General features: G+C 46.3%; 1 protein-coding gene across 1 annotated transcript in view; it reads right to left on the bottom strand.

The window, feature by feature from the left end:
• Positions 1 to 6099: 6099 nt before the first annotated feature.
• Positions 6100 to 27991, bottom strand: part of DOC2B (double C2 domain beta) — a 238253-nt gene continuing 216361 nt past the window's right edge. Inside the window, exons 14-19 of the mRNA XM_070931387.1 lie at positions 24952 to 25103; positions 24556 to 24566; positions 20789 to 20973; positions 16921 to 17002; positions 7273 to 7369; positions 6100 to 6236 (exon numbers count right to left, since the gene is read on the bottom strand). Coding sequence (XP_070787488.1) covers positions 6100 to 6236; positions 7273 to 7369; positions 16921 to 17002; positions 20789 to 20973; positions 24556 to 24566; positions 24952 to 25103 — 664 coding nt within the window. The remainder of the gene's footprint in view (positions 6237 to 7272; positions 7370 to 16920; positions 17003 to 20788; positions 20974 to 24555; positions 24567 to 24951; positions 25104 to 27991) is intronic.

The following is a 27991-nucleotide window of genomic DNA, read 5'->3' as shown; positions in this document are numbered from 1 at the left end:
CACAATTTTCTGCTTACGCGTGTGACTTCTCGTGCTTCTAAATATTTCTAACATCGACACTCAAGAATTATTGAATCAGGTTCAGATCCTTCAACCTTTGGGGGAAGCCATGAAGACAGTACAGTATTCGCATATAAAGCGCAGGGATGAGATTCAGTCGGTTCGGGCGAATCGGTAGCTCCGACGATCAGACGATCAGCTGAGAGTGAACTGGTTCACTCTGACAATCAGCTGGGTCTGCCCACACGCCCCTGCGCTATACCGACCTATATTTCCTTTGTTGGAAGCCCAGCTGATTGGCCCAGGCCTCAGCTATTTTACTCCCCGGGGCTGCAGTAGAAGGTAAGTTTTAGAGCTGTTTTCAGACACACTGTGCGCGCGCAGAGTGCCCGCTCAGCGACCAGTTATACCGGTTGAATCCCACCACGGATACAGCGTATTATATAGGTAGTCCTTGGCTTACAACTGTTGGAAGAAATATCCACCTGGTTCAGTTCCAATCCGGAAGAATTGGAAGACAAAATGGAGGTTGATTGGAAAAGATGGTTTAATGACGAAGCAGAACCATATGGGTTTGTGGTTCTGGGCAGCTGACCACATGGAGTTGAGAGTTGAGGGGTTTGATACCTTCCCTTGGGCTTTGCACTTGAGCTTCCTGTTCCTGTGCAAGATGTAGTATTCTACTGGCTTTTGTCAGACTCCCATGGGGTCATGTAAGGGTCATAGCTGGCTCTGTAGGCAAAGTACAAATCCTAGGTGTGTGTCTGAGCTAAGTTTGGTTGGAAGTTTCTGAGGGTGAGGCAATACCGTTAGGAGATTGTGCAAATGTAGTGAGCTCTGTGCCTTCTGCTAAACGGTAGTGGGTTAATCCTATTGTGTCCTGAAGGATCGTGTCCTGTTTTTCTTTATCCCATCATCCTGGGGCTGAAGGTCTTTTGTTTTGTAGATAGGCTGGCCCAGTCTTTCTTAATGAGCACAAAATATCTGCTTCGGGTGGTGGGGAGTCTGCTTTCTGTCTTTAAAAAAACGTTTCTCCATTTCTCATTTAGGGAAATATAATATTCTGCCTATTTTTTAATATTCCTCAAAATAGGAGGAGGTGGTGGCAACAACAGTTCCTTTAATGACTGTTCGAATTTACAGCACTCAAAAGAGTGACATAACTGGTCCTCGCACATACGACTGTGCAGCATCGGCACAGTCACGTGATCGAAATTTGAACACTTGGAAACTGGCGTGTACTTACAAAGGTTGCAATGTCACCTAATTTCCATTTGCAAACTTCTCAGCCTGCTCAAGGCTGACAAGCAAAGTCCACTGAGGAAAGCCAGATTCATTTAACGTCTCTAGGATTCACTTAACGACTACAGCAATTCACGTGATCAAATTCAGACACTCGGCAACTTGCTCATAGATACGACGGTCGGTCGCAGTGTCCCGAGGGTCATGTGATCTCTTTTTGTGACCTTCCAACAAGCCAAGTCAATGAAGGGGAGGGAAGCCAGATTCACTTAACAACCGTGTTACTAACTTAACAATGGCAGCGATCCATTTAACGACTTTGGCAAGAAAGGTTGTAAAATGGGGCGAAACTCAACACTTAACCGCTGTCTCGCTTAACCACAGAAATTTTGGGCTCCGTGGTGGCCGTACATCGAGGACTACCTGTCCTGGAGTACCTGCTAACAATTGCGGCAAAAAAAAAAAAAAAAAGGTTGCAAAGTCAGGCGTGACTCACTTAACGACCGTCTCACTTCGCAACTGACATTGTGGTCGTAAGTCGAGGACTAGTTATACATTAGCACCTGAGGATGCCACGTTGGAACCACCAATCTGCAAAGTGTTGTGTTGTTTTTTTTTAAAAAAAAAAGAGATTTCAGGTTCGTAAGCTTTAACCAACTTGACAAACAATAAATAAATAAAGACACATAAAACGATAGTGGAATACAAAATTTATGTCTGAAGTTGTAGTCAGGGCTGCCTTCAGCGGTGACCACGTTGTAGCAAAACATTTGGTATCAAACATTTAACAAGTTCTGTTGCATGACAACCACCCACTGGCATGCGATAATAAGATATTTCGTTTAAATAGGCCTGTTATTTATATATTTATATGCTGTATAAGGATATAATCTATGTATAGGTCAGTTTATACAGAGTTTTCGGGTGGGGAAACAAAAGGGTTTGATACAAAATGAAAGCGTCCACCACAGATCACGGGGAGAGGAGTAAAAACCCAGCCGGAGGAGAGGGGATTTACACAACGTGCAAACGAGGGACGTGAAGAAGGAGGCATCGCCCTGCCGGATCGAGATGGATCGGTTCCCACTTCCAAGCAGAAATAACGGGCTTTCTTTGTTCCTGTGCAAAGTTTAAAATGTCGATTCTACGTCGGGAAAAATTCAGAATGGGAAACTTTTTGCTCTCAAGCATTGAAATAGGATTCGGAGATTGTGTTTCTCAACTTTTGTCAGCGTTAAGATGGGCGGACTTCAACTCCCAGAATTCCCCAGCTAACATGCTTTTAAAATGGCTGAACTTCAACTCCCAGAATTCCCCAGCCAGCATATTTTAACATGGGTGGACTTCCACTCCCAGAATTCCTCAACTAACATGCTTTAAAATGGCTGAACTTCAACTCCCAGAATTCCCCAGCCAGCATATTTTAACATGGGTGGACTTCTAGAATTCCTCAGCCAGCATATTTTATCATGGGAGGACTTCCACTCCCAGAATTCCTCAGCTAACATGCTTTAAAATGGCTGAACTTCAACTCCCAGAATTCCTCAGCCAGCATATTTTAACATGGGAGGATTTCTACTCCCAGAATTCCTCAACTAACATGCTTTAAAATGGCTGAACTTCAACTCCCAGAATTCCCCAGCCAGCATATTTTAACATGGGTGGACTTCCACTCCCAGAATTCCTCAACTAACATGCTTTAAAATGGCTGAACTTCAACTCCCAGAATTCCCCAGCCAGCATATTTTAACATGGGTGGACTTCTAGAATTCCTCAGCCAGCATATTTTATCATGGGAGGACTTCCACTCCCAGAATTCCTCAGCTAACATGCTTTAAAATGGCTGAACTTCAACTCCCAGAATTCCCCAGCCAGCATATTTTAACATGGGTGGACTTCTAGAATTCCTCAGCCAGCATATTTTATTATGGGAGGACTTCCACTCCCAGAATTCCTCAGCTAACATGCTTTAAAATGGCTGAACTTCAACTCCCAGAATTCCCCAGCCAGCATATTTTAACATGGGAGGACTTCCACTCCCAGAATTCCTCAGCCAACATGCTTTAAAATGGCTGGACTTCAACTCCCAGAATTCCCTAGCCAGCCATGTTTTATGACGGCGAATGTTTATGGAGATTTGCAATCTTGGCTGCCCCGAAAAGAGCTTCATTCCAAAAGGCAACTGGGCTTTCGTTGTTTGACCTTGAAGACATTTCACTTCTCATCCAAGGAGCTTCTTCGGTTCTTAAGAAGCTTTTTGGGATGAGAAGCGAAATGTTTTCAAGGACAAAAAACCAAGGATGTCCAGTTGCCTTTCGGAAAAGCCTGTTTGGATTAAGATGGGTGGACTTCAGCTCCCAGAATTCCCCAGCTAGCCTGTTTTAAGATGGGTGGACTTCAACTCCCAGAATTCCTCAGCATGCATATTTTAAGATTGGTGGACTTCCACTCCCAGAGTTCTCCAGTCAGAATTCCCAGAATTTCCTGACAGTAAGAATCAGAGGTGGACGGCACATGAATTAACAACCGCTTTGCTCCAGCACTGAAAATGTGCACACCTGCCTTCTGCGCATGTGCTTTACTCTTGCGCACACACGCATGCACGCAGCTTAAAAAATGCAGCTAAATAGGATGGCAGGTCACAACTACCACCTGGACCAGCAGCAGCCCATCCCTGGTAGGAACAATTAATCGGTGGAACTACTTGCCTCCAGAAGTTGTGAATGCTCCAACACTGGAAGTTTTTAAGAAGAGACTGGGACAACTATTTGAAATGGTACAGGGTTTCCTGCCTGAGCAGGGGGTTGGACTAGAAGACCTCCAAGGTCCCTTCCAACTCTTGTTATTCTATTCCAGTGGTGGCGAACCTTTTATCGAACAAGTACGCGCTTCGTGAGCGCCCGTGCTATCTGTGCTAACGCACGACTCCTTCCCTGTGCGCTGCGTGCACAACCGCACCATCTGTTCATGCTCACAGTTTCCATGCGTGCAATGCACGGGTGCGAACATCATCTATGCATGCATGTGTTGCACGGAAGGACTTGCACACATGCGCAAACGTGCACGAGTGCGCAGGAGAGCTCCGAAGACCAGCTGGGTCCCCTGAATTGCGCGCATGTGCACCGGAAGTCCGAACACCAGCTGGGACCCATGCACATGCACAGCTGCAGGTGAGTTAGGTCAGTGGTCCCCAACCTTTTTATCGCCGCGGCCCGCTGAGCGCGCGCAGGGGTGGGGCCACGGCCCAGGAGCCTTTGCGCAGGCCCATTGCACACGGCCCAGGAGCCTTTGCGCAGGCCCATTGCCAGGTACTCCACGGCCCGGCACCGGTCCGCGGACCGGGGGTTGGGGACCACTGAGTTAGGTGACAGCTCCAGTGCCCGGAAAGATAGCTCTGCGTGCCACTTCGGGCACACGTGCCATACGTTCGCCATCTCGGTTCTATTCTAACTCCCCAAATTCCGTAGATCAGTGATGGCTAACCTTTTTGCCGTCGCGAGCCAAAGGCGGGGAGAGCCCAAGGGGTCGCGCACACGAATGCCCCCACCCAGAATTCAATGTGCCCCACCCCCTGTGCATGCGCGTGTGACTCCCCTGTGCTCCTCCCACTTTTGATAAGTGATGGCCCGGTAGGCCTGTTTTTTCACCCTCCCCAGGCTCCAGAGCCTTTCTTGGAGCCTGGGGAGGGCAAAAACGGCTTTCCCCACACACCCCCGGAAGCCGGAAATGGCCCGTTTGCCGACTTCCGGTGGGCCCAGAAGGCCCGAAAATCAGCTGGCTAGTGCGCGCATGGACACTGGAGCTGAGCTAGGGCAAAGGTCGTGTGCCCACAGATACGGCTCTATCACGGCCCGAGATAGTATGCTTAACTCTCTTGTTTAGCAACCAAAATTTGGGGTTCCGTTGTGGTCGTAAGCCGAGGACTGCCGTATTTTGAACGGATGAGAAATTTTGAGCTGCTCTTTTTAGAATTTTGCATTGGTTTTTTTTTTTGGTAAATTAGAGGTAAAGCCGAAGAAACACAAAAACGCTATTCGGGGGTGTACAATGAGTAATTAGTTACACAGCCCTTTGTGGTTTTGTACAGATTGTCTGGAAGGGCAGGTAAAACACTAGGGACGCCAAAAGTACAGCAAACTTTCATTGCACAACCAGACACACATGTATACATGCGCACATACACATACACGCAGCAGGCACGCAAACCAAGAACTAAAATCACCGTAAACGTTAAACGCAGGAAAAGACCCTGCTCCAAATTATCCACCCGCCAAAAATGCAATCCAGAGCATTTTCTAGTAGAGTAGGAATATCCAACATTAGCAACGTTAAGATCTGTGGACTTCAACTCCCAGAATTCCCCAGCCAGCCATAAATGGCTGGCTGGGGAATTCTGGGAGTTGAAGTCCACAGGTCTTAAAGCTGCCAAAATTGGACATCTCTGTTTTAGAGACTTAGTAAACCTGTCGAAACGTATTTAGAGGCTGACTTTTCAAGCCTGAAATTCAGAATATTCATATAAATCACCACTGTAATACATGCAGGGTAACTTTTCCCCAAACGCACACACTCTTGTCACACGTACACACAAACGCACACAGGGTTCAAGGCATCCCAGAAAAAAAAAAAAAAAAAAACCAACCCCCCCCCCCCCCAGCACGGATTTGCCAAACGACCAAGAAACCAAACCGCTTCGGATTGGAGTCGCCGGAAAATGAGCCATGCCCCTTGCCCAGCCCGTTTCTCCGCTCCGCGCCCGGGAGGCCCTAAATGAATCGTGTGCGGTCAAGCAACCCACAATCCACAGCCAGCGGTCTCTTCTGACATTTGTCGATCCCGGGTTCGAGATCTTGACAGTCAGTCGCTAAGAAGAGCTCCCGGTAATTCGTTGGTAAGCGTGTGCCACCGTTCGATTTTCTTATCCTTGTTTTTTAAGCAGTCAAACCAGTGCTTCAGACGATCCCCTTTGGCGTTGATACCCAGAACTACGCCACCTGAATGCACAAAGGGATGGAACAGAAGGAAGCAAGTAACCAGGATAATCAAGGAAAGTCAGTTTGGTCTAGTGGTTAAGGCACCAGGCTAGAAATCAGGAGACGGTGAGTTCTAGTCCCGCCTTAGCTATAAATGCCAGTTGGAAGACTTTGGGCAAATCACCAGGAGACGGTGAGTTCTAGTCCCATTTTAGGCATGAAAACCAGTTGGAAGACTGGGCAAATCACCAGGAGACGGTGAGTTCTAGTCCCATTTTAGGCATGAAAACCAGTTGGAAGACTGGGCAAATCACCAGGAGACGGTGAGTTCTAGTCCTGCCTTAGGCATGAAAGCCAGTTGGATGACTATGGGCCCGTAACCAGGAGACGGTGAGTTCTAGTCCCGTTTTAGGCATGAAAACCAGTTGGAAGACTGGGCAAATCACCAGGAGACGGTGAGTTCTAGTCCTGCCTTAGGCATGAAAACCAGTTGGATGACTTTGGGCCCATAACCAGGAGATGGTGAGTTCAAGTCCTGCTTTAGGCATGAAAGCTGGCTGGGTGACCTTGGGCCAATCCCTCTCTTTCTCTCAGCCTAACCCACCTCACAGGGTGGTTGTGGGACAATAGGAGGAGGGAAGGTGTACTGACCGCTGTCTTCCCAGCCCCCAGAAGGGGCGTTCAGGTAAGTCAACGCCCATTTTGTTGCCTTCAGTTATTTGTAAAAATATTAAAGGTAGGATATAAACAAATAAATAAATAAATAAAATGAGAGTTCCACAATCTCGTAGGAAAATACATATCTTAATAGATGTTGGCTGGGGGATTCTGGGAGCGGAAGTCCACCAACCTTAAAGTTGCCAAGATTGGGAAACTCTGGCCTAACTGAATCATAATTGATATTGGGTGGATTTAAGAAGGGATTTGAAACATGGCTGAGTGTGTAATGATGATGGAATCAGTGTCAATGAGAATTTGTTTGATTCACTGCAAAATAACGCTGTGAGAACCCAGAGTTCCAATCCTGGGCCACCTCCCATCCAATACCCAGATTTACCAATAAAATCGTTGGATTTGCCAATGTCATAGTCCCAGACTGTCACCTCCAAGGTCTTCTTGGTCAAATCGCCATGCTTTATCTCGTACAAAAATTCCTGCAAAAAAGGAATTTAGAAAGGAGGAAAATTATTCAGTTCATCATTGAATAGTAAACCTATACTAGAAACGAGCAAGTCTCTGGTGAACAATGAACAATGATGCTTTTTAAACAATAATGTGAGCTTTGGTCATCCACAACCAGAATGCAGAACTGAGTTGGCAGGGACCTCAGAGGTCTTCTAGTCCAACCCCCTGCTGAAGCAGGAGACCCTCTATACCTTCCAGACAAAGCCTCCAGGGATGAAGCACCACAACTTCTAGAGGCAAGTTGTCCCACTGATTAATTCTTCTAACTGTCAGGAAATCATTGTGTCTTTCTTTTATAGTATCTTGAGAGATGAGAGATGGGAGAGGGATAGAAATGTAGATGATAGATAGTAGACAGATGGAGAGATGAGGATGGAGAGAGATGTGGATGGAGAGATGGATAGAGTGATGGATGGGTAGATTAGATAGATAGATAGATAGATAGATAGATAGATAGATAGATAGATAGATAGATGATAGATAGATAGATAGATAGATAGATAGATAGATAGATAGATGATAGATACATAGATAGATGATAGAAAGAAAGAAGGAAGGATGGATGGATAGATAGAAAGATAGATAGAGATAGATAGATAGATAGAAAAAGAATGAAGGATGGATGGAAAGAGAAAGATGGATAGATAGAAAGAAGGAAGGATGGATGGATAGAAAGGTAGGTAGGTAGGTAGATAGATAGATAGATAGATAGATAGATAGATAGATAGATAGAAGAATGGATGGATGGATGGATGGATGGATGAATGGATAGAAAGATATATATATAGGTAGGTAGGTAGGTAGGTAGGTAGGTAGGTAGGTAGGTAGGTAGGTAGATAGATAGATAGATAGATAGATAGATAGATAGATAGATAGATAGATAAAGAAGGATGGATGGATGGATAGATGGATAGATAGATAGATAGATAGATAGATAGATAGATAGATAGATAGATAGATAGAAAGAAGGATGGATGGATAGATAGATAGATAGATAGATAGATAGATAGATAGATGATAGATAGATAATAGATAGATAGATAGATAGATATACCCTGTTTTCCCCAAAATAAGACATTCCCTGATAATAAGCCCAATCGGGCTTTTGAGTGCACAGGCAATAAATCCAAGTGCTTATTTCAGGGTTCAAAAAAAATATACGACAGGGTCTTATTTTCGGGGAAACACGGTAATACAAAGGCTAAGTAGTACAGATAGTCCTCAACTTACAACAGTTCATTTAGTGACCGTTTGATGTTATAACAGCACTGAAAAAAAGTGACTTATGACCGTTTTTCACACTTACGACCATTGCAGCATCCCCCATGGTCACATGATCAAAATTCGGACACTTGGCAGTTGACTCATATTTGTGACCGTTGCAGTATCCTAGGGTCATGGAAAGTCAATGGGAAAGCCAGATTCACTTAACAACCGTGTTACTAACTTAACAACTGAAGTGATTTACTTATCAACTGTAGCAAGAAAGGTTGCAAAATGGAGAAAAACCCACTTTAGAACTGTCTCGCTTAGCAACAGAAATTTTGGGCTCAATTGTGGTCGTAAGCCTAGGACTCTACATTTTAAGTCCATTTTTGCTATAAGCTGCTGTGGCCTAGAGGTGGAGCTCTTCCCTCACAATCAGGAGGTTGTGAGTTCAATCCTAGGTAGAGGCAGGAGGTTGGACTAACTGCTCTGTTAATTTGTAAACTGTTGTAATTTTATGCAATAGTAGCTGTAGTATTCAGCCAGTAGATGGCAGTGTTTACAACTTTGGATCTATGGGATATATACTCTATATCCGTGATGGCGAACTTATGGCACATGTGCCACAGGTGGCACGCGGAGCCATATCTGTGGGCATGCGAGCGTTGCCCTAGTTCAGCTCCAGCGCGCATGTGTGCGCTGCCCACAGGAAGTTGGGAAACGGGCTGTTTCCAGCCTCTGGAGGGCCTCTGGGGAGGTGGGGAAGACTGTTTTTGCTCTCCCCAGGCTCCTAGAAAGCCTCTGGAGCCTGGGGAGAGCAAAAAACAGGTCTTCCAGTCCCACCAGAAGTTGGGAAACAGGGCGTTTCTCGCCTCCAGAGGGCCTCTTTTGGGGGAAAGGCCGTTTTCGCCCTCCACAGGTTCTTAGAAAGTCTCTGGAGCCTGGGGAGGGCGAAAAATGGGTCTACCTGGCCCATCGTGCCATTGCGTGCCACAAACGGGAGGAGCGCGGGGGGCGCATTGAATTATGGGTGTGGGCACATGCACGCAACCCCCCCCCCCCACAACCCCCACTTCTGGCACGCAACGGCAAGAAGGTTAACCATCACTGCTCTATATTCTTTTGTACTAAGTAGACTTTCCTATTTCCCTTTACAGTTGAGCAGTTAAGCAGTAAAGCACATGGTGACTGTACTCTTTGCTTGGTCTGCGGTGCTACATATAAAACAGAATTTCTAACAAAAACATCGGGTGGTTTAGGGATGCAAGGGTCCAAGCCAGTGGTGGCTTGTCCCAGGTTCAGACCGGTTCGCAAGAACTGGTACTAAAACCAGTGGGAGGCTCCGCCCACTGCGCCGGATGTCGTCATAGGCGATCTGCGCATGTGCGATCCCGTTGCGAACTGGTAGTAAAGGTAAGTAGAACCCACCCCTGATCCAAGCATGGTTAACTCAAAGGCCCTCATTAATAAACACAAACTAAATTTGTTGGAAAATAGTTTAGCCACACTTTGACAATTTAAAAGCAACACTCCCTTCCAGGAACATCTTGAAGTAAGAATATTTTAGCTCATTAGAGGATTGTTGCCCAATTGTGGTAACTTTTAAGCATCCTTAGTAATGAAACTCGCAATGGCATCTACTGGTGTGTGTTTGTGTCTTTGTGTCCTATCTTCTTGCTTGCTTGTGCGCATGCTCTCGTTTCCAGGGCGCCTAGTATTTTGATTTCTGGCATGCATATGCGTGCGAAAACCAGCTGGCTGGTGTGCATGTGCACGCAGGGAAGATGTTCTTCTGATTTCCAGCTTGTGCATGCTCACCCGCCAGCTGGTCTGCGCACACGGACACGCACCAGAAACTGGAAAATGATTTTCCCGGCGCACGCACCAGGGGTGGGTTCTAAATTTTTTTTACTACCAGTTCTGTGGGCGTGGCTTATTTTGTGGGTGTGGCTTGGTGGGGGGGGGGTAATGTGACTGGGTGGACGTGGCCAATTAAAAGCATTTTTTCTACAACCTTAAGAGGTTGCAGGAAAAAATGCTTTTAAAAGCCTCTGACGATCCCAGCTGAGCCGCGCGATCATCAGAGGCTTTTTTTTTTTACTTTTAAAAACATTGTTTCGGCCAAAGAGGTTGTAGAAAAAATGCTTTTAAAAGTTAAAAAAAAAAAAGACTCTGATGAGGTGGGCGGGGTAAGCGAGCAGCGCCCGGGCCGGGGACCGGATCGGGGGCGTGGCTAGCCAATGTTATCACCGGTTCTCCGAACTACTACAAATTTTTACTACCGGTTCTTGCGAACCGGTGCGAACCGGGAGCAAACCACCACTGGCATGCAACCAGCTGCTCTTCGTGCATGCATGCACGCCAGAAACCAGAAGACCAGGCGCACGCCAAGTAGCTACTGTTCCGGTTTCCGGCACATGCACGCACGTGAGCTTCTGTTTCGGCACTCGGTGCCGAAAAGGTTCACCAACACTGTCCTAGCCTGCTTGGACCCCCCCCCCTTTACGACCTGACACTTCTGATGCATTCACACTTAACTGCGTCTCCAACATACGTCCACAGGGTTATTTTAAAAAAAAAACGAAACACGGATCTGTGGAATCTAATCTGTTGCCATTGAGATTTGTTTAAATTCTGCACGACGTGGGTGCGGGTTTTTTTTTTTTTTTATAATATTTTCCAATTTGCCAGTGTGATGGCAATGCCAGGTTGCCTCACAGACAGGCGTCCTTCGCACGGATTTTTTTATACAGAACATTTTAATCATCCCTTTCGCGGGTGTTTGTCTTTTCGCAGCTCCTTTTCTCCCCCCCCCCCTCAATAGGCGCTGTTTCAATTAGCAAGCGGCGCTGCCAAATTCGGAGGTCTGCGTTTTGGAAAATCAGCTTTGCTTCACCTGTGATTGGCTTGAAAGTGTGAAATGAGATTAGCCTGCATTTAAATGTGAACGAAACCAATTTTTTTCCCCCCCACCCCGGGTTTGAGGTTCTGGATGGTACAAATCTGAGCAAGGAGGCTATTCCAGGCAAAAGTCTTGTTTCTTTGCAAAAATTGATTTTGAGAGGGGCTGGATCCAGATTTCAATATTTATGCCTGAGCTTCAATTAGGAACCGTGCCTGGTGTTCAAATGATTTTGAGTTAAAAAGGGAAGGCATCTAAGAGAATACCCAGTTCCCCAAACACAACAAATCCTCTGAAGTGAACTCAAAAGATTCCTTTAATTAGGAACGCCGGCAGCCCCAGCAAAAAGTTTCTCTCTCACCGCAGGCTAACAAGTCCCTCCGGCCGGAAGATGAATAATTGTCTGCCGCATCTATTCATATCCACCACCTGCCTCTCCAGAGCTAGGATGGGGTTTCGCTAGCAGCGATGGCTCTTCCGTCCTGAGGACCGGCCCATAGATTTCCACTGCTCTCCTCTCCTCTGCCTTCTGTGCATCCGAGCGTCAGGCACTGGGCCCAGCTGTTCCTCCTCCTCCTCATCAGCCACCTCCAGACCTGAGGGCTGTTGACTCTCCATCTGAGGGCTGACAGACGGCCCAGTCTCTCTCTCTCTCTGCCAGCTCCATTCCCTCTTTCCCCTCAGAGCTCTCAGGTTGCCTTGATACTGGTCCTGACTACCATGTCACCTCCTCATCTGATTCAGGTGTTGGAGGGGCCAGCGGCCGACAGGCCACAATAATAATAATAATAATAATAATAATAATAATAATAATAATAATAATAATAATAATAATAATAATAATAATAATAATAATTTTATTTCTATACCGCCCTTTTCCCGAAGGACTCAGGGCGGTGTACAGCCTGATTAAAAGCACAAAGACAGACAAAATTTAAAAATAATTAAAATTATTAAATAATTGGCTCAATTATAAAACCCCCAAATTTAAAATCCCACATTTAAAACCAATTAAAATCTTTACATTGATAGCCCGGCCTGGCGGAACAACAAGGTTTTGAGGGCACAGCGAAATACACGGAGGTCGGAGATCTTACGAATTTCCGGGGGCAGTTCATTCCACAGGGCTGGGGCTCCCACAGAGAAGGCTCTCCCCCTGGGTGTCGCCAGCCGACATAACTTGGCCGATGGCACCCTGAGGAGACCCTCTCTGTGGGAGCGAACTGGCCGGTGGGAGGCTACTGGTGGCAGAAGACGGTCTCGAAGGTACCCAGGTCCAATGCCATGGAGCGCTTTAAAGGTGGTAACCAACACCTTGAATCGCACCCGGAAGACCACTGGGAGCCAGTGCAGCTCGTGCAGGAGGGGTGTCACATGGGCACAACGAGTTGCGCCCATAACCACCCACGCGGCCGCAGTTACAAGTTACAACAATCTGTAACTTCAGGTTGAATGGTTGGTACTCTGTGAATTTGATGGCTTTTTTGCAGACGTCTTGTGACCAAGCTAGGTAACAGCATCCGTCTGAGGAAGAGTGAAATCCTCTGGGTGTTTATGTATAGTAACTACCCCAGCCAGTCTTCCTTGATTGGAGTGTTTTTTGTCTTTCTTGATTGCACATCTGGTGTTGTTGCCTACAGATAGTCCTCAACTTATGACCGGAATTTCAGCTATTAAGCAATATGGTCGTTAAGCGAGCCATCACGAGAGCTGACTTGCTTTTTTTGACTATTTCTACTGCGGTCATTAAACATGTCCCCTGATCGTTAGGGGAACCACGAGGTCATTAAGCAAATCCTGCTTCTTCAATTGCCTTTTGTTTGTTTGTTTGTTTGGCAGAAGCCAGCTGGGAAAGTCGCAAATTGCAATTGCGTGACCGCAAAAACACCACAACCGCTGTAAATTTGATTTACGTTGATTTGATGTGTTGGTGTTGGTGCTGACATCGGGGTGGGGGTGGGGTGGGTTATTTTATGGGTTTTTGTTATCTGGTGGATTTTTTTTTTAAATGTTGTAAATCGGCTGGAGGCAGCTACATGTGAGTTGGGCAGATATACAAATTTGTTTAATAAATAAATAATACAAATAATTAACTGTAAGCAGTTGCCAAGTGTCCCAATAGCAATGATGTGATTGGGGTGGGCGGGAGTGATTAGGTGCAACTATTGTAACTTGAAGGAGGGGTTGTAAGTCACTTTTTTCATAACCATTGTCATTTCAAGCTGCCAGTAAACGAATGGTCATAAATCCAGGGCTACCCGTAGATATTTTATTTTATTTTATTTTATTTATTTTATTGTATTTTATTTTATTTTATTTTATTTTATTTTTTTTATTTTATAATTTTATTTTATTTTATTTATTATTCTATTCTATTCTATTCTATTCTATTCTTTTATTTTATTATTTTATTTTATTTTATTTTATTTTATTTTATTTTATTTTATTTTATTTTATTTTATTTTATTTTATTTTATTTTATTTTATTTTATTTTATTTTATTTTATTTTATTTTATTATTTTAAAGGCAGGACTAGAACCCACAGTCTCCTGGTGATAGGCCCAAAGTCACCCAGCTGCCTTTCATGCCTAAGGCGGGACTAGAACCCAAAGTCTCCTGGGGATTGGCCCAAAGTCACCCAGCTGCCTTTCATGCCTAAGGCGGGACTAGAACCCACAGTCTCCTGGTGATAGGCCCAAAGTCACCCAGCTGCCTTTCATGCCTAAGGCGGGACTAGAACCCACAGTCTCCTGGGGATTGGCCCAAAGTCACCCAGCTGCCTTTCATACCTAAGGCGGGACTAGAACCCACAGTCTCCTGGGGATTGGCCCAAAGTCACCCAGCTGCCTTTCATGCCTAAGGCGGGACTAGAACCCACAGTCTCCTGGGGATTGGCCCAAAGTCACCCAGCTGCCTTTCATACCTAAGGCGGGACTAGAACCCACAGTCTCCTGGTGATTGGCCCAAAGTCCCCCAGCTGGCTTTCATGCCTAAGGCAGGACTAGAACCAGGGGTGAAATGCTACCAGTTCGCCAGTCTGGTTTGGGTGAACTGGTAGCGGCTGCGGCGGGTGGTTTGGAGAACTGGTAGCGGTGGCAGCGTGAGGCTCCTCCCACCGCCCGTACGTCGATACTTCCTGGTTTTAACCAGGAAGTAACCTGTTTCTTTACCCTCTGCGCATGCACAGAAGGCTTTGCGCATGCAGAGGGTCCAAAATCACACATGATGCGCTCACGTGTGGCGCACGCACTTCCAAACCGGTAGGGAAGGTAAGTAGATTTCACCCCTGATTAGAACCCACAGTCTCCTCGTGATTGGCCCAAAGTCACCCAGCTGGCTTTCATGCCTACGGTGGGAAGTCACTGTCTCCTGCTTTCTTGCCTGCTGCTTTAACCACTAGACCAAACTCTCGCTTATCTGGCTGATGGTCCCAAAACTATCAGCAAAGACACATTGATAAGGCTACCTCCTCCCGGATCTAGGCTGATCACGAAATATCTACCAAAAACCCACATCTAAGCTCAAAGAACATCAGGCACCACATTTTAATCCTGGAGCCATCAAGAAGTCTACGAGGTGAATCATTTTTGCCCTGGTGGTCTGGGAAGCTATTATCCTACAAGGTAGAACCACAGCCAAAATAACCAGTGGAACAACTTGCCTCCAGAACCTGTGGGTGATCCAACTCTGGAGGTTTTTAAGAAAAGATTAGACAGCCATTTTTTGCCATCGCGTGCCAGGAGAGGGGTGGGTGGGGGGTGTCGCGCATGCGCCCCGCCCTTACACATGCGTGTGTGACACCCCCCCTCTTCCTCCCCCCCCACCGCTCCTGGCACGAGATGACACGTTTTTCTCTCCCCAGGCTCCAGAGCCTTTCTAGGAGCCTGGAGTGGGCGAAAATGGCCTCCCCCCCCCCCCCGCAGGCCCTTTGGATGCTGGAAACGGCCTCTGGAGGGCGTCCAGGAGGGCGGGGAAGGCCGTTTTCACCCTCCCCAGGCTCCTAGAAAGGCTCTGGAGGCTGGGGAAGAGCAAAAAACGGGCCTTCCGGTCCCACCGGAAGTTGGCAAACGGGCTGTTTCCGGCCACCGGAGGGCCTCTGGGTGGGGGGGAAGGCCGTTTTCACCCTCCCCAAGCATCTAGAAAGGCTCTGGAGCCTGGGGAGTGTTCTGTCCCCGTCCCACACATGCACCCCCACAGACAGCCCGGAGTTAATAAGCCACACGACAAAGTCTTTGAAGATAAAGCTGGCAGCAACCCAGTGGCTAGCTGCCAATTCAGACTTTACTCACACAAAACAAAGATTAGACTGCCAGCATTCCGATAAAGCAGGCAAAGTTTCAGCAATACAAGGATTAGTCCAAATGCAGTCCAACAAGGCAGGCAGAAGTCCAGTAACGCAGAGATCATGGATTATTTCTAGTTTTTGCTCGTCACAAACTGAACCGGCCACCACACCCACATTTATACCCTGTGGGGTGTGGTCCAGTGACTCAGCTAATCTCTGGCACGCCTTCCCCTCTGCTGCTCACGCTTCTCCCTGCACCGCTGTCGAGGATCCAGCCAGCACTTATCTCCTTCGTCGCTGTCCACCTGTGGCTGTGGGGACGTGCTTGGCTCTGGGCCTATCTCTTGGCCTTCGGTGTCCTCCGGAGGCATTGCCAGAGAGGAGGGTCCTGGAGAGGGAGGCCTTGCCAACTCCTCTCCCTCACTCTCAGAGTCTGCATCTGTCGATAGCCCAGGCTCAGGCAACGGAGCCACAACAGGGAGAGAGAGAAACGGGGCTTCCCCATCCCCCCCCGAGGCCCTCTGGAGGCAGGAAACAGCCTGTTCTCTACTTTCAGTGGGCCCAGAAGGCCTGAAAATCAGGTGGCCGGTGCGTGCATGCACGCCAGAGCTGATCTCGCGTCAATATGGCTACACATGCTAACTGTGGCACACGTGCCATAGGTTCGCCATCACGGATATAGGGCCTCCTGCTTGAGCAGGGGGTTGGACTAGAAGACCTCCAGGGTCCCTTACAACTCTGTAATTCTGTTCTTTTGAATAATGTCCAGGAGAAAATATATAAGAGACTATAAGAATCTTGGAACTTCTAGGGGATGGAGGGAGGAAATATGGGGAAGTATGTCATGTACCAAGTCTCAAACGTTGCCATTTTAAGACGAGTGGACTTCAACTCCCAGAATTCCCCAGCCAACAAGCCGGCAGGGGAATTCTGGGACTTGGAGTCCACTCGTCTTAAAGCGGCCAATGCTCTATTTCTGCTCATCGTTTCAGAGAAAGGCTTGCAGAGATACTTGGATATATTAAAAATATTTGCTGCTCCACTCTGGTTACCATATCAGAGACAGGCTTACGGTTCGATTCAATCCAGCCCAAAATTGACAGAGAAAATATCCTGACAGACGTACCTCATTAAATTCAGGGTTGAGGGTTTTCTTCTTCACGGCCGTCTTATGCTTCGATTTCTTGTCCTCGTCTGGTTTCAAGTAGCTGCAAAGAAAAACATCCAGTTCTGTTACCTGGGCCATAACTCAGGGTTCAGATCATAACAAGATAACAGAGACGGAAGGGACCTTGGAGGTCTTCTAGTCCAGCCCCCTGCTCAAACAGGAGACTTTACACTATTCCAGACAGGTGGCTGCCCAGTCTTTTCTCCAGTGATGAAGCACCCACAACTTCTAGTGGCAAGCAGTTCCACTGGTTAATTGTCCTCACTGTTAGGAAGTTTCTCCTTAATTCCAAGTTGCTTCTCTGCTTGATGAGTTCCCATCCACTGTTTCTTGTCCTGCCTTCCGGTGCTTTGGAAAATAAGTTGTAAGTTGAGAATTTACGTATAACATCTGAGAATCCATTGGATTCTTAAAATCAAGGTCAGAAGCTGTCTCAAAGTTTCTTCCTCCTGTTTTCAAGTCTGACTCACTTATAAAAGAGCCTTAGTGGCGCAGCAGACTAAAGTGCTGTTAAGTAGCACCAGCTGCCTGCAATTACTGCGAGTTCAAATCTCACCAGGCTCAAGGTTGCCTCAGCCTTCCATCCTTTCGAGGTAAGTAAAATGAGGACCCGGTTTGTGGAGAAGGGCGGCATATAAATCGAACCAATAAATAAATAAACAATAAATAAAATATTGTCATTAACAGAATGTCAGAGTTAGAAGGGACCTTGAAAGGTCTTCTAGTCCAACCCTCTTCAAGCAGGAGACCCTAGACCAGTGATGGCTACCCTTTTTGTTGTCACATGCCGAAAAGTTAGAAATCAGGAGAAGGTGAGTTCTAGTCCTGCTTTAGGCATGAAAGCAGGCTGAATGACTTTGGGCCAATCACCAGGAGACAATGAGTTCTAGTCCCGCCTTAGGCATGAAAGCAGGCTGAATGACTTTGGGCCAATCACCAGGAGACAATGAGTTCTAGTCCCGCCTTAGGCATGAAAGCAGGCTGGGTGACTTTGGGCCAATCACCAGGAGACAATGAGTTCTAGTCCCGCCTTAGGCATGAAAGCAGCCTGATTGACTTCGGGCCAATCACCAGGAGACAATGAGTTCTAGTCCCGCCTTAGGCATGAAAGCAGGCTGAATGACTTTGGGCCAATCACCAGGAGACAGTGAGTTCTAGTCCCGCCTTAGGCATGAAAGCAGGCTGATTGACTTTGGGCCAATCACCAGGTGATAGTGAGTTCTAGTTCCGCCTTAGGCATGAAAGCAGGCTGAATGACTTTGGGCCAATCACCAGGAGACAATGAGTTCTAGTCCCGCCTTAGGCATGAAAGCAGGCTGATTGACTTTGGGCCAATCACCAGGAGACAATGAGTTCTAGTCCCGCTTTAGGCATGAAAGCAGGCTGAATGACTTTGGGCCAATCACCAGGTGATAGTGAGTTCTAGTTCCACCTTATTTATGAAAATTGGCTGGGTGATTTTAGGCCAATCACCAGGAGACGGTGAGTTCCAGTCCCGCCTTATGCATGAAAGCCGGCTATGTAACTCTGGACCAATCACCAGGAGGTGGTGAGTTCTAGTCCCACTTTAGGCATGAGAGCCAACTGCTTGACCTTGTATCCCTGTCTCAACCCAATCCATCTCACAGGGTTGTTGTTGGGAAAATAGGAGAGACAAGGATTAAATATGTTCTGTGCCTTGAGTTGATTGCAATAATAAAATAAAATAAATAAAATAAAATAAAATAAAATAAAAATACAATATAAAATACAGTAATAAAATACAATAATAAAAAAATAAATAATAAAATACAATAAAAAAAATAAAATAAAAATACAATACAATATAAAATACAATACAATAATAAAATATAATAAATACAATAAAATAAAAATACAATATAAAATACAGTAAAATACAATAATAATAAAAATTAATAAAATACAATAAAATACAATAATAAAATAAAATAAAATAAAAATACAATACAATATAAAATACAATAATAAAATACAATAATAATAAAAATAAATAATAAAATATAATAATAAAAATAAATAATAAAGTACAATAATAAAATAAAATAAAATAAAATAAAATAAAATATTTGGGATGCTTGGATTCCTGCCCAAACTGAGGGTTGAACTAGATAACCTCGAGGGAACCTCCCCACTCTAGAATTCAACAGAATCCCACGCTCTTCCAGGCAAAGTAAAACTGCAGCCTTTAATTGACGCACCGGAGTAAAGCAATTATTTTCTCTGGAGCTTTTAATTAAACAGAAGGAACACACTGTTTTATGGCTGTTTTGGCATTTAATCCTATAGGTCTCTGTGGCTGTTTTATCGTCTCACTGCTTTATGACCATATTTTATTTATCTCTTTTCCTTTGTCGTCCCCGCATGGATGTGCGTGTGGGACTTCTGTGTGTGCTAAAAATTACGATCTTGTGGATTGTCTTATAAATCTACCCCGTGCGCTGTAAAGCTTGGAGATTAAAAGTTTTGTGGAATAAATCATGCTCGCCTGGCCGCAAACAGCAAGAGCTGAAAAATTGAGGAGGAAAATGAAATGCTTGGATTTTACCCAAGAGAGCAAGGTTGCGATCGCACATCAAGCTAAGCCGCGTTTAAACCTTGGTTTGTTGAACAAGCAGCAATGCGTTGGATTCACTCGATGGGCAAAAAGATCCAAGACAGGCCGAGGTTCCTCTCCATGTGACCATCCCAAAGCTGCTTTTTTTCAAGAGGCAACTGGACTTTCTGGTTTTTCTTTGAAGACGTTTCGCTTCTCGTGCAAGAAGCTTCTTCAGTTCTGACTGGATGGTGGGGAATGGAAGGATTTATACTCCTTGCAGACAGCTGGTCATTTGCATCCTTTGAGAGAGACTTTGAGGCCACTTGGAGGTTTATCTGTGTCCTCAGGATCACCTGAGTGGTGCAAAAGGGGGTGGAACCTTCTTGGAACTGCTGAAAGGACTGTTGTAGACTGGAGATAGATGATGATGTATCCCTCCCCCTCTGTTGAGGTGGGCTGCTGGGGGTTCGCAGGGGTTCGGGAGAACCTCTAGCTAAGATTCTGTGCAGTTTGGAGAACCCCTAAATCCCATTCCTGGCTGGCCCACCCCACCCCTCCCAGGACTCCCCACGCGGCCCATTTTGGATGCAGGTAAGTGCAGGGCGCACACGGAAGCTCGGGTAGGGTGAAAAACGGCCTACCGGAAGTTCGGGAAGGCCGGAAACAGGCCCGTTTCCAGCCTCCGGAGGGTCTCCAGAGCCTGGGGAGGCCGTTTTTTGCCCTTCCGGAGGCTCGAAGAAAGCAAAAATGCCCCACCCCGCTTGTGATGCAGGAGGCCGACTAAGCCACGCCCACCATGGCAATACCCACCCACTAACCTGGCAGAGAACCCCTTGCTAAAATTTTTGAAGCCTGCCCCTGGAGCGGGCTGTTCAATTTTGACGATGGCCTCTTTGACTCCTCTTTGAAACCAGCGGTCCTCTCTGTCCAAAATGTGGACTTTGCTGTCTTCAAAAGAGCGGCCTTTTGTCTTTGCAGACGGAACTGCTGAATCTTGTCCCGATGGGTTTTGTTCTCCTACGTTGCACCATGGGTTTGTGAAGTGGATGTTTTGTTTCCCCAATATACCGATCGGCACATGGCTCGCTGCATTGTACTGACCAGCTGTCTGCAAGGAGTATAAATCCTTCCAACTCCCAGAATTCCTCCAATCAGCATGTGGGCTTCAAGTGGAAGTTGGCTGGCTGAGGAATTCTGGGAGTTGAAGTCCACACGTGTTAAAGGGCTCAAATTTGGAGACCCGCCTTGCTGTAAATCGTGCTCACTTACGTTTTCACGTAGGGATCGGAGTAACCGTTCGCGTCCATGGCAGCCAAGTGGGCGCAGCGGACGATGCCGACCAGCAGGCCCTGTTTCTGAGAACTGTATTTCAAGGAAACAAGGATTCGGCCACGCTCCTCCAGCGACTTGTCTTCCATTTTGTCCATCTGTGAACAGAGAAGGAAACAAAATGGCTGAGCCCCAAATTTCTACCTGGAAGTTGAAGGTCCAGGAACACTCTCAAGAGCAAACCACGATGTAAAAAAGATGTGGAGACTCTAGAAAGAGTGCAGAGAAGAGCAACAAAGAGGATTAGGGGACTGGAGGCTAAAACATATGAAGAACAGTTGCAGGAACTGGGTTTGTCTAGTAACTAGACAAACTAGACTCTTGTTTAATGAAAAGAAGGACTAGGGGAGACATAATAGCAGTCTTCCAATATCTAAGAGGTTGTTATAAAGAAGAGGGAACTGATCTATACTGAAAAGTTATAGGGTTTCCGGCCTAAGCAGCGGGTTGGACCTCAGGGGTCTACTTACCTTTACTACCAGTTTGCATCGTGCCAGCGCAAAGGGGGATCATGTGACCTCGGGAGACTGCAACCGTCATAAATATGGGCCAATTGCCGAGCATCTGAATTTTGATCATGTGACCGCGGGGATGCTGCGTCATACATGTGGAAAACGGTACTAAGTACTAAACGGTACTAACGGATAGCTGTAAGTAGAGGAGGATCTGTAATGATCTTCCACATATTATTTCTGGTCCTGCCCTCTGCTGCTATAGAATAGAGTAGAGTAGAGTAGAGTAGAGTAGAGTAGAGTAGAGTAGAGTAGAGTAGAGTAGAGTAGAGTAGAGTAGAGTAGAGTAGAGTAGAGTAGAGTAGAACAGAATAGAATAGAATAGAATACAGTAGGAGTAGAAATAGAATAGAGTAGAATAGAATAGAGTAGAGTAGAAATAGAGTAGAGTACAGTAGAGTAGAGTAGAATAGAATAGAACAGAATAGAATACAGTAGGAGTAGAAATAGAGTAGAGTAGAGTAGAGTAGAGTAGAGTAGAGTAGAGTAGAGTAGAGTAGAGTAGAATAGAACAGAATACAGTAGGAGTAGAAATAGAGTACAATAGAACAGAACAGAACAGAATAGAATACAGTAGGAGTAGAAATAGAGTAGAGTAGAATAGAATAGAACAGAATAGAATACAGTAGGAGTAGAAATAGAGTAGAGTAGAGTAGAGTAGAGTAGAGTAGAATAGAATAGAATAGAATAGAATACAGTAGGAATAGAAATAGAGTAGAGTAGAATAGAATAGAGTAGAGTAGAAATAGAGTACAGTAGAGTAGAGTAGAATAGAACAGAATAGAATACAGTAGGAGTAGAAATAGAGTAGAGTAGAAATAGAGTAGAGTAGAATAGAATAGAGTAGAGTAGAGTAGAGTAAAGTAGAGTAGAGTAGAACAGAATACAGTAGGAGTAGAAATAGAGTAGAGTAGAGTAGAGTAGAGTAGAGTAGAGTAGAGTAGAGTAGAGTAGAGTAGAGTAGAATAGAATAGAATAGAATAGAATAGAATAGAATAGAATAGAATAGAATAGAATAGAATAGAATAGAATAGAAAAACAGGCATTGGAAGGGACCTTGGAGGTCTTCTAGTCCAACCCTCTGCTCAGGCAGGAAACCCTACACCATTTCAGACAAGTGGTTATCCAATCTCTTCTTTAAAACTTCCAGTGATGGAGCACCCACAACTTCTGGAGGCAAGTAGTTCCACTGATGAATTGTCCTCACTGTCAGGAAATTCCTCCTCAGTTCCAGGTTGCTTCTCTCCTTGATTAGTTTCCATCCGTTGCTTTTTGTCCTGCCTTCAGGTGCTTTGGAGATTAGATGACCTCTAGAGTCACATCCAATTTTTATGGCTCCCTCTGAGCTCAGATGTTCAGGTCTGACCTATCTTAGAAGGGATATCATCCCAGAAAGCCAGAATTTTTCTCCCCACTCTCCCCATATCTACTTGTGTGGTGCCTTCTTAGCCTTACTCATCCTCCCCACCTCAATCTGTTGTCGCTGACAGATTTAATCTGTTTATTGGAATAACAACGCACTCGTCCCCAGCAAGGTGTAGTCGAGATTAAAGCCGACTGAAATCGGAGCTGAACACCTGTTTAAAAGGAATGTCGGATTCAATTAGGATCCTGTCCACAGGTGCTCATACTGAATAAGATGTAACGGTACGTGGGAATGACGTTGCAAATCCGGGCATGGAGGTAGGAGGGATAGGTGCTGCATACAGAACAGTCAGGTAAGAAGAGGACATGGCTTGACAGTCATAAGTCAGTTCTTTGAGTGCTATTGCACCTTAAAATGGTCATTAAATGAACTGTTGTAAGTCGAGAATTACCTATAAGACAAAAATCAGGATTCTGGTAACACCTTTTCCCACTAAGAGTAGGGAAGGGATTCAACTGGTTCAGACCGGTTCAGGCAAATCGGATGCTAATTTTACATCTGGTTCGCCAAACCGGTAGTTGGAAGGACTGGCTGGCCCCACCCCTCTCAGGAGTCTCCACGCGGCCCATTTTGGATGTGTGGAGGCTCTGGGGGGGCAAAAAAACGGGCCTACCGGAAGTACCGGAAGTCCGAAAAGGGGCCCGTTTCCGGCCTGCGGAGGGCCTTCGGAGCACAGGGAACGCCGTTTTTACCCTCCCGGAGGCTCAAGAAAAGCCTCCAGAGCTTGGGGAGGGTGAACCCCTCCCCCATAGTGTAGGAGGCCGAGTAGGCCACGCCCCCATGGCCACACCCACCCAGCAACTGGGCAGAGAACCGGTTGCTAAAATTTTTCAACCCCAACCCTGACTAAGAGATTTTATTCAAAAGAAAAAAAAAGGCTTTTTCTTCTCTCATTTTTACTTTATTCTCAGGAAAAGGGGGAAGGCCCAGCCGTCGGGGGAAAAAAAAAACCAGTGAGAGTAATTAGTAGCTCGGCTGGAAAGCAGGATTCTGGACTTTCGTGAGAAAGTAAATCAGAAGTCATATCGACTGAATTTCAGCCTCTTGAGGATAGACTTAAAAGCAGGGGTGTCTCTGTCCGGGGGCTTTTGCTGATGAAATTGGGGTTTTGTAAAAGTGGCCTGCTTAATTTGAATTTGGAAAAGTGGGGAGGGCGCAGAAGAGGCCCCTGGATCAAGGCAAGGAGACACTCATCCTTCCAGCCATCAGCCTGAGCTGAGAGAAAATGCAATCTTCTTATGTTTTAAGTCCCACAGAAGGAGTTTCTCTCTATCTCTGTCCTCCCACACATTTCTCTTTGTCCTGGAATTGCTCATCAAGAACTCTTGAGCAGTTTCCAAGATTTCATTTTCATTTCATTCATTTTTTTCTTTCTTTCTTTTCCTTCCTTCCTTTTTCTTTTTCTTTCTTTCTTTCTTTTTCTTTCTTTTTTCTTTTTCTTCCTTCCTTGCTTGCTTTCTCTCTCTCTGTCCTCCTTCCTTCCCTCCCTCCCTTCTTTTCCCTTCTCTCCTTCCTTTCTTTTTTCTTTTTCTTTCTCTTTTGACTACCCCACCTCTTGTTTTCTCTCTCTCCTCCTTCCTTCTCTCCCTACTTTTTCCCTTCTCTCCTTCCTTCCTTCCTTCCTTCCTTCCTTCCTTCCTTCCTTCCTTCCTTCTTTCTTTCTTTGACTACCCCACCTCTTGCTTTCTCTCTCCTCCTTCCTTCTCTCCCTACCTTTTCTCCTTCCTTCCTGCCTTCCTTACTTTTTCTTTCTTTTTTTCTTTGACTACCCCACCTATTGCTTTCTCTCTCTCCTCCTTCCTTCTTTCCCTACCTTTCCCCTTCTCTCCTTCCTTCCTTCTCTCCTTCCTTCCTTTTTCTTTCTTTCTTTTCTTTCTTTCTTTTGACTACCCCACCTCTTGCTTTCTCTCTCCCTCCTTCCTTTTCTCCCTTCTTTTCCCTTCTCTCCTTCCTTCCTTTTTCTTTCTTTTTTTCTTTCCTTTGACTACCCCACCTCTTGCTTTCTCTCTCTCTCCCTTCTTCCTTCCAATTCTGTTATTCTGCCTTCCTTCCTTCCTTCCTTCCTTCCTTCCTTCCTTCCTTCCTTCCTTCCTTCCTTCCTTCCCTCCCTCCCTCTTTTTCCTTTCTCTCCTTCCTTTCGTCCTTCCTTCCCTTTTTCATATCGCCGCCTGACATTTTACTGTCACTCACCGGCAGCTGCTTCTCCAGGCAAATGTTGAATTTCTTAGTCTGGTTGGGCTTCAGTTTCTTGAGAGGAATTCTCGTTTCGCCAATGAACTCGTTGTGACGGAACTTGTCTTCGTCGCAAACCGAGATCCTGAAGGGGAGAGGGGAGATGAGCAAGGCCATCATTTGCCAGTGGAAACGGTTAATAACAGCATCAATTCAGCACAAACTCTTCTTCCTAACTCAGCAGGAGGCATGGCTTAGTCTGGATTGTGAAGAGCAGGGATGGGCAATCATTCGAGTTGCGAAGTCAAGAGAAGGATGAGCAAGGGGGTGGGACTAGAAGACCTCCAAGGTCCCTGTTATGACCCAGGTGGTCAAGGCAAGGACCCAGGCCTCTAGAGCAGAGTTCTCCAACCTTTCTGAGTAGGCAGCCTGAAGGGAGGGGGCTGTTGTGTCCTAGGCTTACTGAGTCATTACAATGCACAATTAGTCCCAAACAAAACTATTTTATTGTAACAGCTGAGAATTACGTTCATACCCAGCTGAGTCCCAATTAGTTGCAAAACAAGTCCTTCGGGATAATCACCAACCTTTATCTTCTTTGACACCCTGCCAAAGGCCTTACTTGGCAAAGCCCCACAAGTTCAGAAACAAACAAGAGATGCCAACTGGAAACAGAGTTAGCAATATTGCTTTCCTGCAAAAGGCCCAAGTGCCTTTGTTTCTCTTTTAAGCCTTATGGGAGGGGCCAATCATCTCCTGGCCTTACTCCTGAGTCGTCCCTTTTGCTTTAGCTACTCTTGCCTTATGGCAGCTCTGTGCATGCGTGCACTAGGAAGAGGCTCCTCCTGTTCCTCTGCCTCTCTGCTGTCCGACTCTGGGGGCTCCGGAGTCTGTGCATCACCCCCAGATGGCCCTGGCCCCATCTCTACCTCCGACGCAGAGCCCTCATCCAGGACTTCCCCAGACTCCAGGACTGGCCCATGTTCCTCCCCAGCCCCCTCACTGTCAAACTCCGCTGCCAGCTCCGCAGGCTGCTGGCGGACCACGACAGGGGCGGGGAGACGACACGCACCTTTACGCATACACGCACAAACGGGGCCACGAGTGTGTGCGCAATGCAAACAGCGCTGTCAGTAGGCGGGCGATGCTAGTGCCCGCACAATGGTCGCAGTGACACTAGTCTAAGTGAGAGGGGGTGCATGCGCACACCCATGTGCGCACTAGCCAGCCACTCGCCTATGGAGATTCTCTGTCATCCAGGTTGTCCCAAAGGTACTTTTTCAAGAGGCCACTGGACTTTTTGGTTTTTCTGTGAAGATGTTTCGCTTCTCATCCAAGAAGCTTCTTCAGCTCTGACTGGATGGTGGGGAAGGGAAGGATGTATATTCTTTGCAGACAGCTGGTCATTTGCATCCTTTTAGCAAGTCATTGAGGCCACTTGGAGGTTTTTCTGTGTCCTCAGGGTCACCTGAGTGGTGCAAATGGGTGTGGAGCCTGCTTGGAACTTTTAAAAGGACTGTGTTGTGGAAGGGGGTAATGTGACTGGGTGGGCAAAAAATGCTTTTAAAAGCCTCTGACGATCTCAGCTGAGCTGCGTGATCATCAGAGGCTTTTTTTTTTACTTTTAAAAGCATTTTTTTTGCTGAAGAGGTTGTAGAAAAAATGCTTTTAAAAATAATAAAAAAATGCCTCTGATGATTGCGCGGCTCAGCTGGGCATGCGGGGGGGGGGGGCAGGAATTTTTCCTACCGGTTCTCCGAACCACCCGCCGCCATCGCTCCCGGATCAGGCGATCCGGTCCGAACCGGGAGCATTTCACCCCTGCTCTGTTATTGAAAAGTCTGCTTTAGGCATCCGTTTTAAAGAAACAAAAGGAAAAAAAGTTAAGAAGAAGGAAGGTTGATTCTGCTTTAAGTTCCTCGTCCTCCAAAAACATTAGGGGACTGGAGGCTAAAACATACGATGAACGGTTGCAGGAACCGGGCCTGGCTAGTCTAGTGAAGAGAAGGACCAGGGGAGACAAGATAGCACTATTCCAAGATACAAGGTTGGCTATAAGACCTAATAAATTGTCAAATTGAGCTAAATCCGGAAACATTTCTCCTGGGAATATTAAAAACTAAATTTGATTTAAAAAAAAATAAGATATTTGATCCTACGCATACTAACAGCGGCAAGAATTGCGTTCGCGCAATATTGGAAGGAATGCAACATGCCACCAGAGGGATTGATCATCCAGAAAATATACGAATGTGCCAAAATGAACAAACTTACTTTGAGTTAAATGAAAAAGATGAGTTGGAATATTATGCGGTTTGGGGAAAATGGTATAGGTCAGTGATGGCTAGCCTTTTTGCCATTGCGTGCCAGGAGCAGGGGGAGTGCGGGGGGGGTCACATACGTGCGTGCCCATACTCATAATTCTATGTGCCCCGCGCATGCGCATGCCACACACCTCCACACTCCTGGCACGTGATGGCCTGGTGGGCTCTTTTTTCTCTCTCCCCAGGCTCGAGCCTTTCTAGGAGACTAGGGAGGGCGAAAACCGCCTTCCCCACCCCCACCCACCCCCGGAGACCCTGCAGAGGCCGGAAACGGCCTGTTTGCCAACTTCCGGAAGTTGGCAAACTTGTTCGTTTTCAGCCTCCGGAGGGCCTCTGGGGGGATGGGAAAGGCTTTTTTCGCCCTCCCCAGACTCCTAGAAAGGCTCTGGAGCCTGGGGAGAGAGAAAAACGGGGGTTCCCCACCCCCACCCCCTGGCCCTCCGGAGGCAGGAAACAGCCTGTTTCCCTACTTCTGGTGGGTCCAGAAAGCCCGAAAGTCAGCTGGCACGCGTCGGAACTGAACTCTTGTGCCCACCAATATGGCTATGCGTGCCACCTAAAATAGGTAATATACAGAAGGAATTTGAGGAATAGACATTAAACGTGTGTGTGTGTGTGTGTGTGTGCGTGTGTGTGTGTGTGTATACATATATATATATATATTTCTGAGGTTTTCGCGGGTGTTTGTATGTAGGTCTTTGGTTATTCG

This window comes from Pituophis catenifer, unplaced genomic scaffold (genome assembly GCF_029215685.1).
Source record: "Pituophis catenifer annectens isolate HBS135680 unplaced genomic scaffold, rPitCat1.0.hap2 SCAF_1, whole genome shotgun sequence".
Taxonomy (NCBI): Eukaryota; Metazoa; Chordata; class Lepidosauria; order Squamata; family Colubridae; genus Pituophis; species Pituophis catenifer.
The sequence above is the reverse complement of the archived record's forward strand: the minus strand, read 5'-3'. Positions and strand labels throughout refer to the sequence as shown.